The 14814-nt window shown below is 41.4% G+C and overlaps 1 protein-coding gene across 1 annotated transcript in view; it reads right to left on the bottom strand.

Moving 5' to 3' along the window:
• Positions 1 to 1884, bottom strand: part of LOC118432214 (plasminogen-like) — a gene marked incomplete in the record, with an annotated part of 4469 nt that extends 2585 nt beyond the window's left edge. Inside the window, 1 exon segment of the mRNA XM_035843743.1 lies at positions 1606 to 1884. Coding sequence (XP_035699636.1) covers positions 1606 to 1660 — 55 coding nt within the window.
• Between the last annotated feature and the right edge of the window lie 12930 nt (positions 1885 to 14814).

A 14814-nucleotide genomic window follows, 5' to 3' on the forward strand; every position in this document is an offset into this window, starting at 1 on the left:
TTCCAGGCAGTCAAGACCTGACGAAAATACAGGATGTCAGTATTATATTTCCTTCGTTCATACCCTTGTAGTGACTCGTGGCACACACATAGTGCAGCAAGGGCAGAACGGTTTCCTAAGCTTGCTGTTTCAGTAGCAAGGTATGTTTTGTTTATCTTCCTCCTCTTTCAGTTAAGGCAACTGCCTTCAGCTGAGTGAAGAGTATGTTGCCTATACATTCTGGAAGAATCTACTGCGAGGTTGAGTGAGGACAATAATGGGATGTTGTAGTGGTTATGGAGGGACAGGTTGGGGTTGGACAGTCTCGACCTGAGGAAAATCCAGGGTTTCAGTATTATGATAATTTCTTTCGTTCATACCCTTGTAGTGACTAGTGGTACACACATATATAGAGCAGCAAGTTTCCTAAGTTTGCTATTTCAGTAGCAGGGTCTATCTTGTACAGGGATGGGTTGCTAGCTCTTCCCTTTAACGTGATCCAGATACCTTCCTAGAACACGAGACCCACATTTTACGTCCCTTCCGAAAGACGGATGCAGCCCCAACCACGATGCCCTACCCATGGTTGACCCGGGGTCTCACAGTTACCAATTACTACAAATTGGAAGCAGAAATTCAACTGTGAGGCTGCTACCAGTTTAGCTACGGGTACAGCTCTCATCTTATTGTCAGTGTTTGTTATTTTTCGGCCATGTTTGCTTATGTTTTTGTCAGCAAGGTAGTTGTAGTAATTATGAAAGGTTATTTAAAGATATTCGTTTTGTTAATAATAATCTTTATTGCAAATTCATGCCCGAGGGCTAATTGCATACAGGGTAAGGTAGTAGTGGTATACATAAACATACTTAACAAAGAAGGGAAATGATAATCATAGATAAATAAAAAGGGAATAACATCTAAACTAAATCAATTTCTACTTAAGCTAATTGATGGGTTTGACTTCTTTTCCGTATGCAGTAGAAGATGAATTGTCCAACATTTTATAGATCTTGGTCCATGTCGAGTGGTTGTTGCGAAAGCCAGCGTTCCCCTTTAACAGCGTTCCTCAAGTAAAGACTGGCAACGTTTGTTGTTGAAAACTAAAAAGGAACTGGATTAAAGCGATCAAACTCCACACATCAAATGCAGCCGAACCCGGATTTTTGGATGGCGAGCTTTGGTACGGTCACAGGTCACCTAGCGACTTCTAAAATATTGCAACAGGAAACTCATCTAAACATGTAGTTAGAGGTAAACGAGCTCGAGAAAGACTATAACACACGTTTCTCTCTTTGTTTACGATTCAATGAAATATTGGCACTACATACATGTGCCCTATGAACTGTTTTGAAACAGACTTTCATTTGCAAACATATCGTATTGAATGTTACATAACATAATCTTATGATCACGTAGTAGCGTTGTATCCATACTGGAAACATATGTTTGACTTAGAGTATTTTGAAAACGGCAAAGATTTGCCTGAAAATGACAGTAAATACTAGTGCATGATACTTACATTAGGTTCTGTTTTGTAAAGCTTAAGACAGAAAGAATTACAGTCAATAGAGAAAGAAAGAAAGAGAGAGAGAGAGGGAGAGAAGTTCAAGGGGAAGTTTAACTCACCATACGCTGCACACCCGACACAGAAGAGTAGAACTACAAACACTACTGTCGACATCTTACATAAGAACTGTACTACATATCTATAGACTTCAGTACAAAAAAAGACGTTACTTCGTCTGTTGTACGCTTAACTTAACAGTTGTGTGTTGCCTTCCTTTCCTGTATAGGTATAGCAACAGTCAGGTGCTTAATGTCACACCTTTGGCAGGTAAATACGCGCAGGTTCAAAGTCTACGTTTTAACGAGTTCAGTTGAACAATTGGGAGTCTGAAGTGTTTGCAAAGCTAACGATTGCCGACAGGACCGCTCTCACTAAGCCATGAACAAACCTTACCACGCTGTGTGTATACACATGGCTCTGGGTGGGACATTGGGTTGGAACAACACAGGGGGAGGGGTGGTTAAACTGTTGTTTGGTTCACAAATACGTTCAATGCGTTCGATATTGCTTTGACGCATGATTTTCGGCGAGCAAATAATCGAACCGACCGACGACAATTACCGTCACAAGACGGTACTTTTGTGTGACTGTCTCAAGCCTAAATGCCTTCAAATTGCTATCGTAAATCTAGCGTACGGTGAATTTAACGGATCCTTTAGTTTGAACGTTATATATGCTACAGAACTTACAAGTTCACTGCATAGGTCGTTACAACATGTTTCCCAGCCCCTTGTACACATTTTGGAAATCAAAACAGACAAGTAGACCATCACAGCAATGGCGTACATAAACATGTGTACAGTTTGCCCGGGCCAAGTTACAGTTTTTCGATCACAGCTAAACAAATTGCGACCCAAGGAATTCATTCTACCAGACATTAAAGTTTAAAAAAAACATGTAAAATTGTATACAAATTGCAGTGTAATCATCTGTGCTGGATATGTAATGACGAATCTAACAATCATTCTAAAGACGTGGAGAAAACTTTCCATTACCACCATGTTTTGTCTCTTACAAGGATTAGCGTAGCGTTTGGTCATGACCGTTACCAAGGCAACGTCAATAAACGTTGCCATTACAATTTCTAGTTCCCCTCCCGTCCACGTTATCTCGCCTGAAGGGGACAAAGTGGCTACAAGAGAAGACATGGGATCAGATAAGGTGCCGGAATGTTAGCGTAGCTCCCGCGGCGTTTAGCCTAGGCTCCAGGCTTTGGGGTGCACGTGGTCTTTGTTCTGTTAGGGCACGGTCACATAGGTCGTGTGGTCGTCGTACGATTGCTAACATCAAACGTTTTCGAGACAGTCATGCATGTTTCCTCCAGAGTACAGCTGTCTTGTAGCACGAAAGGCTATCTTGTGTCCTTGTCGGTGGTTGGTTCTGTCACAGCCTGCTTAAGCTTGAAAATGCTACTGTATCAAAATTGTTCGACGTTCGCACGACCTATGTGACCGCCCCTTACTTACCTTCGAAGGTAAACATTGTTTACTTTGGTAAACTTTGTAGTTCCAGTCATGTTTTACAGTTTACACAGATTGTACTTAGGAGATGTACCCTCTTCACCTTGACCTGTACTTAGCTTGTTAGAAAGCAAAAACGTACAATAAAGGTCTTCATTCATTGTTTTTGCTTTTTTTTCTCTTCCGTTCCAATCAAATAAGGCCAATGTCATAACCTCGACTAGGTGGTAAATAAAACAGGCAGGCACACCGTGATGTCCGAATGCATTATGTTGCAAGTGGCAGGACAAAACCTGGAGGTGCTGGTCCCCATTCATATGCAAGTTTTTGGGTTATGATAAACTGGACAGTAATTTGTTAGGCTAAGCCTTGTGAACGCTAACATTAGGTATTTGCTTGCAAATGATACCTTTCTAGTTATTGCAATTTTTTACGACTGATTTTTTCCTGTTTACTATCTGTAACCGCTATTGTTTTGGACAGAATTGTAGGGTAACCATCTGAACGTGATAGCAACCATGAAACACTAAATTGGAGATTTCATGCGCCTGAAAAATATTTTTATCTATTTCCTATTTTATTAATTACTGAGAATTTCAGGTTAATTTCTGTCCATGTATTTCTCTGCTTTCACAACTTTGAACCCGGGCCAAGTCAACTTTAACATCTTGTCATTCTCCAGTTACACCATCTTCCGCGTCACATCCTGTCACTTAACGATCTTTAAATGATACATAAACAAGGAAACGATACCTCCGTTTTACGAAGGTAATAACTCACAAGACAGGCAATGCTAGAATGCCTGTCGATAAGCCTGCCAGTGAGGCTATACCCTAACCGTAGGTATGGTATGCGAAATCTTAATCCTTGGCAAACTCGTGTCGTCGTCATATCTGAAATATCAACTGGAGTATCAAAGAGTTTACACAAGTAATACAAATATTTTCGGAGTTTACAGCGTTTGTAGAAATGTATTGAAATGTATAGACCGTATGACGCCTGTGCAGGTGAGCGAAATTCTAAACAAGTCAAATAAAGGTGGTATCTCACTGCACTTGGGGCACCGGTGCGGCACTGCGGGGTTCCAACGATAACTCAACAAATTTCAGAGATAAAGAACGAATTTCCTTACGTTTGTGTATTTTGTTGTATTCTGAGTCATACTTTTACGTATTACCCAATATCTAAATTATAGAAAATCGGCAAAAATGACACAACAGTGCCGCAGTGAACGAACCCTGCAGCGCCACACCGGTGCCCCAAGTGCAGTGAGATACCACCTTAAGAGAACGTCTCGTTCGTCACACGATGAGTTTATGGTTGCAAATTGAGAACATTCTTGGGCCAGTCCTGCATGTGTTGTGGAAACACTCCGCAGTCTTGTCGTGGCTACTTGTCGGGTCTGTCACAGTCACGCGATAAATCGTAGACTGAATGTGAAGGACACGTACACGACAGCTGCACACCTGGGAACAGTGTGCTATATGTAACGCTAGTTCCCCTTTACTCGCGGGGTAACCTATGTCCGTTGTTTTTAAAAATAACTTATTTGGGGTTTTTTAAGTCGAGGGACGGTGGTTTCAAACGGCAAAATTTTGAAATATTGCAATTTGAAATCATCGACCCTCGACATGATACTAGTATCCCTAGATATTCTGTCTATGAAAACAACGGAAATAGGTTACCCGTCGGATAAAGGTGAACTAGAGTTAACTCTTGTACAACCTCTATAAATCATGCTATCCCTTCAAGAGGTATGGTATACTCCCACTAGTTCATAGTTTGTGAACAGGTACAGAAAAGGAGGTAATAAATAGGCAAAGGTATATGCAATGTACATGTGTATACGACTTTCGTCATTCATGAGTCATGGGAAACGTGGTTAAATATCTGGAGAGGAAATTTTCAAGACAATTTGCGTTCTAAAGTATGTGCAGGTACGCTGTAACTACCAAAAACTTGCACTGTCCTGGTACTATGGAACTGTCATAGGACAAATCCTTTCAATGTCTTGGTGGTGATTTGGGTTACATGTAGGTTCGCATCATTTGAAAGTTAACGTAGACACAGTTTTCAATTGGGAATTGTTTAACAAGTCTAAGCATGTGTGTGTGTGGGGGGGGGGGGTCCCTAAAAGGATACCATTTTAATCAAATGCATGCTTATGTAGTGCCGACCATTTCACGACATTAATTGAGTATCACATGACAGGGAAGTTAACGCATGCATATGGCTGCATTCAAAGGTTAGTGGGGCGATAAAACAACAGTAAACGTCTAAGACCCTCCCACTTCTTATACTCAAGCTTTAGATGCTTTAAGATCTATCCACAAATAGTACACATGTCGCCTAAGATCTCTTTTCACGCCTAGACAACATATAGAATATTGCTCGAATTTCCAAACTATATTAAATCTGAGTCTTAAAACCAATTTTGGAACAGTTCGGTTTGTTTACATTTTTACGCCGGTGCAGTTTTGTCGGTAAATCCACTAGTTAGACCGGTTGTGTTTGACCCATAAAAAAGCCTGCCGACAACCAAAAGAAGCTAAACCATAGCCTTAAGGGATCTTCCTAACTAGGCACAAAGGGAGACTTCAAATCGAGGTAGTCTTAACTGTACACATAGTAGTGACTGATATACAGTGTCTAGTCGTGTGCAATTTCAACGCATAAGAAGCATAGAAACAAGAAAAAAATGACAAAACATGTCATAATTGATAAGGTATTAGTGGTTTATTTGATTTATTAGTACATCACGCTGGAGTATTGTTTAAAAATCACAAATTTAGCAAAAATAAAACAATTTCAATGGCTTTTAGCATGCTCAAGCCTTGTGAGGTTTATAGTATCAATGTAAGGAATATAATATGTCTAAACTTGAAAAAACAGTTTATCTTTCTATAAACATGTGGATATTTGTTGAGATCTTATTTACATGCATGATTCTAGTGGATTAAATACGTGGATATAGGACGGTTGGTATCATTATTCGTCATACTGGCACACAGTTGAGTTACACTGCAATACATCGCCGTAAATAGTGTTACAAAGTGAATGAAGTGATCCGTCAAAGAAGTATACATCAAACATGTATATATTCGTTATGAATTCCACAGCAGAGTTCTATGATGATGAGAAGCACGCTGAAGGTAGCAGCTCCATTCTGTTTCTCATGGCGGCGACACGCTCGCTGTAGGCGGCCAGGACGTTCCGACAGTCCTTCTCCAGCCTCGACAGCGTGCCCGACCCGTTCAGCCGCCGCTGGAACTCCCGCACGGTGTCGTCGTAGAACTCGGAGTCCACGAGTCGCAGCTCGGCGATGCAGGGGTAGTTCTTCAGCGTCAGCCTTCCCCGGGGCTCCCGTCGGCAGGCGTCGGCGAGGGACAGCGACTTGTCCCGCTGCATGAGGTCTAGCACGACGGCGTACGACTCGTGGATAGACTTAAGATCCTCGCCCTTAAGAGATTGGCTCCTTTTTGACGTATCGCCGCCGCTTGCAGAGGTTGACGTCGTCGTTAGTCCACCTGACGCGACGCCGACGGATGACCTTCGTCCGCTTGACGCCGCAGACGTCGTCGGTGAGACCTGAGAAAGCACAGACTCAGCGATCACCTTCTCGGACGCCACTTCTACCTCTGTGACAGGCTGAGGGGCCACCTCGGGCTGTACATGTGTGGAGCTGCTGACTTCGTCCGAAAGCGCGAGGGAGGCGGCGGACGGCAGGGCGTCGCTGTCCGGCTGCACGGTCGAGATGAACTCCACGATCTTCTGGTAGCGATACAGCATGATGAGGGAGATGTAGAGCACCATGGCCAGGCGGCGGTGTCGGCACATGACGGGGTGAGACCCCGGGTGGAAGCGCTGGTCGCACTCGTCACACAGACACATCACGTTTGACTCGTTGTGGGCGACGCACACAGGGTCCAGACAGACCCACACCGCCGGCGCTGCGCACCGACAACACCGAAAACTTCGCGCCTTGCCGTCGAAGTCGTTGGCCCTCTTTCAGATCCATTCCGCCCTAGAGCCCTCGTACCCTTCTCCAAGGCTCCTTTTCTCCATGATTTCACGACTTCGAGAAGATACCACACAGACTCTTGGTTTGCCCCACGAATGCCGCGCACACAGTATTGACAGGTTTGGAGCCGAATGCGCGAAAGGTTTTGTTACCTCAAACAAATTTGAGCGACAACAAAGACTCTCACCGACGACTTTTAGATTCAAGCAGTTGCAAATCTAAAACCGACAATCAGCTCCACCAGAATAGACGTTTAAGTGCTAGGCAGCGGGCGAGGGGCCACGATTTCACAGATTAACAGTGAATTAAGGCGTGAGCCCACGCGGCAGCTGTTAAAGGCTGCGCTCGAGTGAGCAGCGCTTGTTGAACCGGTTGTACGAGTATTCCGCACAGCCTTAAGCGTACATGCCGTGTCTCTGCGATCGGACCAAAACAAACAACGTCAGAAAGCCTAATTAACTCTGTCGTCACACACAAACACTACAGTCTACAGTATGACAAATTTCTGCCACAAAAAATGGCAAAACACAAACAGAAATCTTCTCCAGATATCAAGAATTAGAGAGTAAAGTATTAGAGTATAGTAAACCGTAAAATCGTACTCTTTGTTGTGAGTCTACATGGGTTAAACCAGGGTTACAAGCACTTTACTGGAACAACGGGGTACTTTTAGACTATTAGATCATACGATATATACCAATGCACATCAAATATCACAGACAACTATACGAGTCAACCTTAATGAATCAGTGGACGTACATTGTAGATTGGTCTGCATTGGACACTGTACCACGATGACTATAGTCATCTAAATTCTTGTAGCCTCTTTGTCCTCTACCTTAAATGTCAGCGGCTTAAGAGATAGCTGAGGGATTAGACAGAAGTGATGCAGGAGATTTGAGAAGTTGAGAATAGCAGAATTGTGTAGCGTGCGTAGCCCAGTGGTTAGTGGCCCTGCCTCGAGACCAAGCTAGAAGCCGTGAGTTCGAACTTCGGGTCGCTGCGTCGTTCACCCGGCACGTACGCTATACTGGAAAGGGTCAGAGTCCTTACGGAACGCGATGTAAAGCTGTGTTGTCGTATTTAAAGCTAGAAGAATTTCCCAAGACTACTGAACCTGTAAATACTGTACTTCAGCGCCTGCCTTCTGTGTCATGACCATTGAAAGAGTAGCTCTTCGGTGAGCTAAACTGCTTGAAGATAACAATCGTTCGATGCAGATTCAAAATTAATGTTCCTGTGGTTAACGTTATGAATGAAATAAATGTTTTATTTCACATCCACAAACATCGCTGATCATAAAAGACATCGTGGATGACCGCACTAGTACTATGTCTATGTACCAGCTCCTAGTGAATGTCATGGTTCCTCTTTTCATATATGACGCTTTATTGGCACAACAAAGGTACAGTGACTTCCGTATACGCATGGTCAACCACAAACATATTGGAATAGGTGAGCACAGTTAAATAAAGTGTTGTTTGATACAATTTTTAAGACTTTATATCCGTACACAAAATAAAGCGCTTACCAACAAGCTTTCGATCAGTCCTCTGATCCTTCTCAAGTTGTAATGACCCAAAACCCAAGTCTTAAAAATTGTATCATTATGTTAACTACCGTTACAGATGAACTTACATTCAAAAGTGTTGTTTACTTGTCTCTGTACTTGTGTTAACTTTGCTTATTCTGTTGTAAAAGGTTGTAAATCACATGGACGTGTATTTGCGTAGACTTGTGATTGGTTTGTTTACTTCTAAGTTGTCAACATAATTATATACAGACGTGCTATTCATAGTCTATAGGTAACCATTGATTCTGTGTGCTCTATCCGTAACTAGTAGTAGCACTTGACGTATCATATTCTATATGTAACCATAGTTCTTTTGTCTTAACTATGGGAGCACTAGACGTAATATGTCCTCTACAGTTGTACGTGGCGATGATGCATTCTTTAATCCAAATGTCTTTACCTACGTTTATCTTATTGCCGTTTCTATGCCGTCTTGTATCTAGAATCCCATGGGAATTGAATGAAAGACCTAAAAATAGCATACTAGATACATCGCTGAATGGCGATCTTAATCCTAGCAAATTAACCGGTGACTAAAGGTAAATTACTTTAACTCCTGACTCGTGACGGGTAAGCATATCATTCTTTCATACGTTCCCTTTACACAAATACCACACAACGTAAGAGATACGTCATGGAGTCAGTCAGCTGAAACAACCAGAAACAGAGTAAACTGCAGTGTTGTAATAATGGATCATATTAACTGTTTGCCCCTGTGAACGTCCGGGCGGTTGTATGTTGAGGCACAAGAAAACACGTTTAGGCACGATTAGAATGTGACCTTCCTCAAAGCTTTGCAAATACACGTATTCACGGATAGGATCTCTTTGTGCGACCTTCCTCCAAGCTTTGGTAACATCAATGTTGATGAAAGTTCCGTATGAAACGCAAGAAAGCACATGCGTATGCACTGCTGGGATCTTTTAGAATGTCACCTTCTTCAGAATGTTGTAAACACAAGAAATGGCTTCTTTATAGCTTTTTAAACACAAGAAACGATACAAGATGCACAGATAGGATCTCTTGGAATGCAACCTTGTCCAGAGCTTTGTAAACAAATGTCAAGGCCTCTCACACTCTAGAAATGCTGAATACATCGTTCCTGGAGGGGTATAAACAACGAGGGTGGGAACAACCTCGTAAACTGAATACTAGTAATCAGGGCAATTTATCAAAGCGGTTGTTCTCGTATATCACCAAGTGAAGAAAAGTGGGGTGCAATTCGACAACATGTCGCAAGAAGTCGCTTCTACCATCCAGCTTCACTTCAGACTTCAGTGAGTTTTGCTGCACCTAATCTCCAAGCTAACCACTACGGTGACAAATGGACACTCATTGGCCGGCTTCACTCCTTGGCCAGCGACCGTAGGATCCGCTTGGAGATAATGAATGAATGCAAGTAATGAAATTCATTGCTCGACTTACTATCGTACAGGGTACAGTGTATGGTAACAGTGACAGGAAAAGCGAATACTCCGTATCTATATGTATCATGGTATCAGAAACGCTAAAGCCTGGGGCACAACCCGCCGTACGTGCAATTTGTCCGTACGCTTTTTTGTGGAGGCCACGTTCGCCACGTATTTCTGAAAACGTTCAGTCTGTACATGGCAGGTGCGTCGCCCGTACTGGCACTTACGGAGGGCGATTCCGCAGCCCGAACGCAGAGAAAGTTCTGCATGCACTTAAATTTCTACGGCTTGTCTGCGTGCTCCCAAATCCGTGGGAATCGCCAGGTGTTCGTACGGAGATGGTACTTACCACTTACGGATACCAAAAGATTGCCCACGTTTTGGCACGTAGACAGCACGCACTTGCAAGTACGGCGGGTTGTGCCCCTAGCTTTAGTTAGACTAACGTTACATTTCCAACCCGGGGCCCGACCGGGCTGTTTGCGGAAACATAGAAAATAGAAGGGTATAAAAGTATACACAAATAATGCCGACGACTATTCTCTTTACGTCTTGTGTTGTTTGGTATCTTTTAAATCAATACTTTTCGTTCCCGAAAGCTGCCCGGCCGGGCCCCGGTTTGGAAATGTGAAGTAGGCCTAACAAGAGATAAGAAGAGACATAGTATCTTATTTCTTACAATTATTTATTCTACTTAAACTTTAATGTTTTTCTGATAAAACATTTTCATGACTTAAGCTGTATTCTTAGATACAATTTCTCCCCAATTTGAGCAATATAAATGGAGAAATGATACTATTGATAAGTATATTTCAAACTTACAAGATTGCATCTATATATTTTCAGACCATAAAACACTTTCCCATGGGATCTTTTGTTTTTCACATTGTCACATCTCTACTGTAACTGCGGAAGTTTGTCGCAGTGTTTTGTCTCCTAACGTTACATATGCATACCTCCAAACAAACTGTATGTGGACTACACAAAGACTGTAATTATCGCACACCGTTGCGGATTGCGCGGTGTTTTTCCGTGTTTTTTATCACATTTTTCACACCAAATGGCGGACGCACCTTGATCCAACGCGGTACCTTTGAGCCGAGCGATATTACAATAGCTATTCTAATCAGGGTGGTAATGAGTTATCCATTGTTCTACCTCACCAGGTGAGATCATTACTTTCTTTAATACCTGCCGAGAACAGCGTGTGACTTTCTCTTTCTTTACTTTTCTTATCTATTTTTGAGTGTCATGTATTTCCACGTGGCACAGAATAAGGACAAAATGTATAGCGCTATACACTAATATGATATACACGTAGGTAGAAACATGCAAGAATACCACTTTAACTTAATTTACCGACACAAGTACAACTGACTAACTTCCGTCAACACGTTTAGCTTACGGGTATCGATCGTAGAATATAGAACGTAGAACTAATTGAACAGCTCTACATCATAGTACATGTCTCATTTTCTACTCTTCATTCTTTAAGTTGTGATTTGCTAATGTCGATCGTTGGACATTCTTTACAGTTTAAATGTGTCAGCTATCACAACATCGGTGGAATGCATTTCCTTGGTCACATGGTTTTATTCGACCTTCTCCAGTCCAGATATCTATTTGTTCATCAACACGCTCAAACACGATGGGCCTCGGGCTAGGACAACGCGAACACCGCATCCAACCCGAGGTCAGAAACTAATATCTATGAGACTATTTCTATTCTCAAACATATCTTCTCTTAGGCCATCTTAGGACTAAAACGACACCACATCGTCAATACATTACATTACATCATAATGTTTCATTGAAACCTGCAAATTGATAATTCGAAGAATGACTACATTGGTAACATCTTCTTCAAACTTTGCTCTTGCCACTCGGCGTCCTGTTGGCCAAACTTGGTACTGCAGCACAACTTTTTCTTTGTAATTTTTTTCTTGGACATGCTATGGTAATGATTATTTGGTGGTACAATGATATGACTCTAATACATGTGATATATCATATATAGCGGGTGGAATATTAATTTTGAAGATACCAATCATGGGCAGAAGTGCATTCCTTCCTTCATGGTAAATAAAAGGAATTTCATACATAAGTAGGCTACAAAAGCTCAAAATGTAACATGAATATTTGAAGTCTCCGGAGTCTTGTTGGATTTAGATCCCGCTCCCCGGTGTGTGTGAAAATGTGAAAAGTAAGATTTTCTGCAATCCCATTGTTCTAAAACAATGGGTCAACCTCAGGTGAACACAGGTAACGTACCGGGACACCTGGCGGATTTGCGACCACCTACCTGTGAAGATCTGCTAACACATAGCGAAATCTGCATGTCAAATCTATTGTAAGTATTGTACTTTTGGGAAACACTGGGGAAATCTGTTTGTGTAACAATTCTTCTCGGCTTCACACATCTCCGTAAACCCCATAATGACAGGATACAGAGAAAATCGTACGGTTCTGTGAAAATTGGTAAATGAAAAACGTTGTCCTGGATGCTTTGAAGAAAAGAATGCCTTTGTGCTTTTAAAAAGAATGCAGCAAAAAATAATGTTGACATAAGAGTGACAAAAGAATAACAAATGCACTATATCATCATTTCATGCATGCATTGTTGAATCTGGCGCAAAAAAGGCAAATATTATTAATCTAAAAATATCCATTCAGATTAATATCTGTAACTTATTTTGAACAAGTTCATGTCGTTTTTATCGTATTTCCTGCAACGGTGAACAATGCGAAAGTAAGTCCCCTAGTTTTCGGTAGCCGTGCAAAATAACCCGCCCCTAAGAAGATAAGATTGGTCAGCAGCAGATGAAACTTAGAACTTAACAGCTTGTTTTATTTCGCATTTAGAAAGATAGCCCCCTTCGGTTACCGTATACATCATTCTCTGGAAAGTTTGTGGTCATATGATAAGTCGGTAACAGAAGGGGGCTATCTTTCCAAATGCGAAATAAAACAAGCTGTTAGGTTCTTAGTTTCATCTGCTGCTGACCAATCTTATTTAACCTCATTGTGCTGACTAACACATTCACACGTAACACTACCACGTGCAAAGACCCCATAGTAAATATTCAAAGTAATGTAACGTTACCTATCTCAATACATTGAACCCATAAATAATACAAAAAAAAAAACATTTTCGTTTCATCCTTGATAGTGTTCATGGATTCTTGGTGCAAATTTCCTATGTGTACCAAATTTCCCCACCAAATACGAAATTTTTAAACCGTGGTTTAGAAAATAGCCGTTGTTCAAACCGTACTTGCAAAAGAAGCCACGTGCCCAGGTACGACAAATGAGACAGAAAAGAGCATCAGATTCGGACACCCAGCAAACGTTTGGGAAACTGTTTGATTCAGTGTTTGATTAAGCAACATTGGCACAGAACTCAGTATAAGTAGTCAAATGTGGTAAAGTTTTAAGTTGTTCTTGCTTAAATACACAAACGTGACATGTAGTGGTAGTCTACAATACACACCGGTACGCGGGTGTATAAAGGAACGACCCGACAAATGTCGGTACCTATGTCGGCAAAGCGTCCTTTGTTCTTCAGATAACACCGAAACGCGCGGTATAACCACAGTTACAGCAATGCTTGATCAATTGTTTGTACTGTAAAATTGTTGTTTTTATAACATAACATTCTAAATGCAAACGTTATCAGCCAAAATGATGCAAGACTTGATATGTTGTCATCTTTAACCACTATGTTCATGCAGGGTATCTTACCATTTGACCCAAGACACACCACTGAAAATATTGTATGTTCAACTCTACTTAGGGGAAATGCACTCTTATCTCCCATTGAAAATTGTCTTTTATTTGATGTTGTATTCAAGTTCATCCAACAGACAGGTCGTTTTTAGTTTTAGTTGATTATATAGCCTTATTTGATTATTCCTTAGTAAGTTTGTAAACCAGCTGCACGTTCACTCTGTTACTTGATTCCTTGTTTATGTTGACGTCGTTATCATTATCTTTTGACTACTAGTATGTTATTTAGTGTTCGTTATTTTGTATGTGTGTCCTTATTTTTGTCATGTGTAAGAGGAGAAGACTCAGATAAGCAACTTTGCTTTTTGTTAAAGCCTCGTTAAATAAATGTGAATAAAAAAAATCAGCCAAAATGGTCAAAGTACTAAGTCAAATTATACTTATCTTAGGACAAAGATAACTAGCCTAAGGCAACAGCAAGTAAATTTGAGTGGGCAAAGAATCATGTTGACAATCTCCGAAGGGGAAGATTTCAGTGACCACGTTCTAATAGCACTAGAACGTTCCAATGCTGAGTTCGATATTCAACAAAAACACCCTTATTCACATGTCGCCGTAGCCGTGTTACTGTTAGATTTGGTCCGGGAGTGTGGGGACTTGTAGAGGCGACGATAGTATAACTTTAATTGCTAACTTTCAAATCCTCTCAACTGAAACGATAATTCCTTTTTCTTCAGTAAACTGAATATCTGTCGTCACTGGTTTACTAGCTGAAGTTTCCTCATCACTGGAAAACTAGTGACGATAAATATTCCCCACTGGTAAGCCAGTGACGACGCGACTTCATCACTGGAAACCGAGTGATGAGAAATTTACCCGTGACCTCGGTAGTTTTTAGTAGGTAGTTTTGCTTATCTAACGTAGACATAAGTCAACAAAAACTAGATATGAGAGTATCTATGAGACGTGCAAGAAAAGATGGTGAAATACAGAATGGAGGAAAGAAATACCATCTTCTAAACTTCAGAGTTTCTTACATCTCCTACCCTATTCTATTCAAAATTTCATGAGTAACT

Source organism: Branchiostoma floridae, chromosome 15 (genome assembly GCF_000003815.2).
Source record: "Branchiostoma floridae strain S238N-H82 chromosome 15, Bfl_VNyyK, whole genome shotgun sequence".
NCBI lineage: Eukaryota > Metazoa > Chordata > Leptocardii > Amphioxiformes > Branchiostomatidae > Branchiostoma > Branchiostoma floridae.